Source organism: Aspergillus brasiliensis (genome assembly GCF_001889945.1).
Source record: "Aspergillus brasiliensis CBS 101740 unplaced genomic scaffold ASPBRscaffold_14, whole genome shotgun sequence".
Classification (NCBI taxonomy): domain Eukaryota; kingdom Fungi; phylum Ascomycota; class Eurotiomycetes; order Eurotiales; family Aspergillaceae; genus Aspergillus; species Aspergillus brasiliensis.
This window is the reverse complement of record NW_027137455.1, coordinates 1-5,107: the sequence shown is the minus strand read 5'-3', so window position 1 is coordinate 5,107 and position 5,107 is coordinate 1. Positions and strand designations below refer to the sequence as shown.

The window sequence follows — 5,107 nt, the reverse complement described above, 5'->3', positions numbered from 1 at the left end:
TAATTAAACAGATTATTTTAAATACTATAAATCTTTTAAACTGTAGACTTTCTGTTCTCTAATAAATATAAAATAAAAAATAAAATAAATTTAGAACTCAAGAAAATACTCCAACTATTTCTATTCAGCAGAATATCAAACATAAGATCGAAGTTCACGGCAACACAGTGCAAGCAGGGAAAAATCTAGCCACCATACCCAAGGATGACTGCGCATTTATGACTTTGAATTATGGAGAGCGACAGCTTCGCTTTCCATTTCCGATGCCCACCGTTGTTGATGGCCATCGACTCAAGACCGGCAAGTTTTACCATGCGTTTCACCACCTACGACTCGTCACGGATTTATTTTGTCCGGATTATGGACGGATAGAAGGAGCTCGTGCTGCAGCAGGATCTTAAAGAGGCACAACGACCACCAGTGCAAGCTTCGCGTTTCCTGGGGCACCTATCGAAGTTCAATGGGGCCTGAACGTTACTGTTGGAGTGGACTGTGACCAGGCTCCTGCTAAAATTGACATCATTGGCCTCGGTGTTGTCTCTAGGTAACATAGGATATGTTCCACGGGAAATGTGATAACCACGATGCAGTCGCAAAAGTCTGATATGAGCTTTAACGATATGATCGGCGTTGCTAATGTATTCGAATGGATTGTGCTTAGGTGAGACCTAGACTTCCTTGATACTTTTAACTCTATTCCAGACCGCAGCCTCTGAACTTTTTTCTGCCCCTTCAGTTCCTTATGAATTTTGTACGAAATAGGTTCTAGTGTCTTAATGACTAACAGTCAGGCCTGCATGCCGAAAGTGGCCTCTGGCACTGTCTTGTCTTTCCCCAACTTGGTTGACACAAAATCTATACAATACGGCGTGATGGATGGATTACTTTAGTTACTCTGAGCCCTCATTAAAAGCTCGATAATAACCCATAACCCACTGAAATGGGTCCAATTTCGTATTTCAGTCCAACTAGGTAAGCTAACTGTCAACAGTATATGGAGGCTACAACGACTAGATATTATTTCCACTTGTAGATGTGTCATTTATCACCTCCTGAGCGACCTTGGAACCTCGCCAAGGCGGGTGGTGATCGATTGCCATTTTGTGTGCAGGTCTACCTATTTACCCACGTGGCGCGGATGTGCCCGGTCCTTAAAATCAAGATCCAAATAAGAGGAGAAGGAAAACTAAACTACAAAAACAGGATTCCAAAACAAAACCATCATGCCTGGGCGCAGCACGGCCTCTGATTTTTGATATCGATCTCTCGCCTCGGGACAACGGATATATCCTTCCATTGATAACCTGCTTGTCAACCCCCTATATCCAGTGCAGTTACCATTCTAAGATCACTTGTGCCTCAGTTTGAGCATATAGTGCGTGACATATAAGCGGTGTTCCTTATATTAACACATTGTATTCATCGGATGTTTGGCTTCCAGCAGCTCCACTAGTGTTGGGAACCCACTGGCCATCGCCCTCGTCCCAATCACCCACCACTAGGTCAGTATATATCTCGTTGATCATTTTAGTTACCTTAGCATCAGCGTCGCTTGACAGCTTTTCCTTGTGTTACCTATGAAAGTATATATTATGGCTATAGTATTGAATCTACATCCAATAATTCATGGCTTCTTCAAGAGTTCTTTGCGTGCGGAAGCCGAATCAAGAACCACTCGTCGATCAAATAACATTCAATCAGAGGAAGCTGATACAGTATTGCTTAGTATATGTTATTAACTATAAGATTAAGCAGAACCAACGTTAAGTGGATAAGATGGTTAATTTAATCGAACTAGCACACTTCCTGGGGGAGGTTGAAATCCCCCGTGACTATCTCTGGTACCCGGTGTTGTGATAACCAAGTAACCACAAAATCCAGATTACTGTACACCATACAAGGGAATGTAACGCTCCTCTTCAACACATTCCATATCAGTAGCGCTCCATAATAAGCTGCGTCTTGAGGGACTCCCCTGTGAGAAACCACCTATTACCTCTCAAGCAGTCGGCTAAGTCTTTCTGCTCAGTCAAGGCTGTCGCACGATCTTTCGTCTTAAAAGAAGCCTCCACGATATACTCGATGCCCGTCCCTTCGGAGTTCAGGAGGGACCAGACCTCAATATACAGCGGCATCCCCTTCCACGAGCCAATATATCGACTGAAGAGGACTGGGCCGAAAATGCGTGACACTGCTATTGCCTTGGTGCCCCACTTGTTAAATTTAAAGTCATCAAAATTGTGCGGCGCTTCATCAATCAGCATTTTACGAGAGTCGACTATTCCCGGTAGGTCTGTTCCGCTATTCCCAGAAGCCGCTTTTTTCTTACGGCTGATAGAAAGTGTCTGCTTCTCGTATCCCCATTCGACTTGCGCCTCGTATTTCGTGGTGCCGGCATTAAAACCATCGTTATTAGCTATAGTGAGAGCAGTGTCGATGTCACCGCCAGATATAGCATACCGCTTCTTATATGTTAACTCGAATTCGTCGTCGCCTTCAGTTTTGCGGATACGAACGCTCCAGCCGGCTGTATATATCTCCTTAGAGCACGTGTCGAGAAATTGGACATTGAGCTTGGTGGCAGTTGGGGGCATAGTGGCAGTCGAGGGTATACCGAAGGTGGACAGGACGGTACCCATTAGCTCCTTCTTAGGGTTTAGGACCACGGTTGGATTAAGTAAGAGTCTGACCTCGTAGTCGGGCGTCATATTTGGCACTGCCGGTGCCGAGGAGTCTACAATACCGGTCATAGTGGAGGGGCGGCGCGAGGGAAAGATGTTTGGAAGCTGGGAACTCATGAGCGGAACTTGAATAAGGCGACCAGAGTAATAGTAGAACCGGCCTGTCTTAAATACAGCAGTGGTCACTTGAAATCTTTCAAGAACCAGGGTTCTTTATGTCTAGTATCTAAGACATCTGTTCTAGCGAGCTATCAAGTGATAACACACTATATTCACGACGAGTAAGAAAGGCCCATAGCTATGCCGAAATCGAGGATTCCCAAATAATATCGACATCCGCATTGGTCGGAACTTTGTGCCACCCGATGCCACTGAAATTATCCCTATACCGCATGATATCAAGAGACTTGGTCGCTCGCAGAAATCGAGGTAGACTTTGGCCCATTAGCATCTAGGCACTTAGAGCACCTGCATTTTACAATAAGCATATCCTGTATTGTTTCTAAGCCAAGAACTCCATGAGTGGAATTACCCAAATTTTCATATAGCTACGTGGGATTTTTCCCCCGCTGACCTCCAGTTATTGTCCGCAAACGGCGCCCGTTCTGTCAGGTAAGGGCCGCAACCACGGTGCGCGCAACGTAAGTGTAGACGTCAGTTACACTTTCCACTTATCCTAAATTATCGCGCCATATGATGTTCTCTGGGCAAGCAATAATGATTCTTTAATGATTTCTAATCTCTAAAACCCCTTTCTGACCGGCCTGCGGTATAACATCCGGATTGGAGGACCGATTCGAACATAATCTCGCAAACGTCCGACACACTCAACCTCTAACTAGCAAATTAACCGAAGATGGATGACATGGTTGTTCCCATCTCGATTTTTTTTCGTTCCGTATCAATAACTTGATCTGCTATTACTTCTACACTCCTTCGCAAGTCCGTCAACACCTGCGATACTCAACCCTGATCGCACATTGAAACCCGGACGCAGATTCAAGAGGCAAACTGACGCTCACACGGAACTTTTGATATGGGTTGTCCTTATCTGAATATAAGGCTCAGTTTATTTAATAAAAGAGATATGGACTAAGACCAGGCATGAGGCTTCGACATATTCGACTAGGCCTTTTACAGCTTGGACTTGCGGGATTTTCTTGGGAACAGACGTGATATGGTGAAATATTCTAATAATAACATGAGTGCTTGCGGACATCTGTCGTCAATGCGTATGTTATTTCCATGGGTTTCATTGTTCCCGAGCGGCCTAAAAGATGGTCACGTCCTTCACGTTTTCAGGTAGCCGCTAGACACCCTGTTCGTTGCAAGGGTCGCCACAGCTTGTAACCTTTCTTGGACTCTTTTAGCTTTCGATCAATCTAGGCTTTCTTAAACATAGTAGCAAATTTTCTTGTCTTTCTCAGTCCATTATGGTATAGATATCGCAGACATAACCAGCTAGCAAAATATTTACGTAAATCACACTAAAACGCTTTGTTTCTATGAATTTCTCAAATTTAATAGAGAGCGTATACATAAAGTTCCATAAAAAAGAAACGTGAATCAGAAGCAATTAGATATAGCTCCATGTTAATTAAATAGCAGGGATTGATATGATGCGAGATGAAATATAGATCGTTTGAAATCTACGTTGAAGGCAAATACAATCTAGATGTTTTCGAGAAATAATATGATAAAACGTTACCTGAATGCGGTAAAGAGAGCAAGGTAACTAAAAGCGCTAGTGAAGTCAATCCACAACCCGACAAATGAGAGATGTTCTCCACCCATTCCTTAACTTTATGTTAACCGCAGGCTTGTGTTATAGTCAGATGCGGAAACCTCAGCAGTATTCATTCCTTTTGTTGGCCTGAAGGGTAGGCATATACATCTATCATGTGAACATAGTCTACCTCTACCGGTTTGCATTCACAGTACCTAAAGTCGTTACGAGAAATAGTTCCATCATTTAAGGACACCATCCAATCGTAGAAAGAAACTATCATCACTTCTTGCATCATTAAAAATCGCTTGTGAGACTTCCTATCATATGATGCGGCTAAACACGGACAGTCAAAGGCACATTGCTGGATTTATACGGAGGCTTGCAGGGAGGAAGTGGGGTGGAGGACCCAGCCTAGGTCAGCTTCATCCATTAGGTGGTTGATTTTTTGTGAGATTGTTTTGGAAGCTTGGCAGTACCTTTGACCCATTTTTTGCTGGTTCAGTTCTGGTCTCGGCCCTCTTTTTATTATTATTAGTTTATTATTCTATTAAGAAAAAGGCTGGTAATGGCAACCACAATAACTTTATTCTAGATCTATAATTTTAAGATATATAATAGATTTAGACTTCCAGATATCAGATCTGCTTTTAAAACAATTTTATCTATTTTTCCTAATTTTATATAGTAATTCAAAGTT

General features: G+C 43.0%; 1 protein-coding gene across 1 annotated transcript; it reads right to left on the bottom strand.

The window, feature by feature from the left end:
* Positions 1-1,899: 1,899 nt before the first annotated feature.
* On the bottom strand, positions 1,900-2,775 carry ASPBRDRAFT_185407 (uncharacterized protein). The gene has a single exon (XM_067620045.1). It carries the CDS (start codon positions 2,748-2,750, stop codon positions 1,935-1,937), a length of 816 nt encoding a protein of 271 aa, XP_067475036.1. The 5' UTR covers positions 2,751-2,775; the 3' UTR covers positions 1,900-1,934.
* Between the last annotated feature and the right edge of the window lie 2,332 nt (positions 2,776-5,107).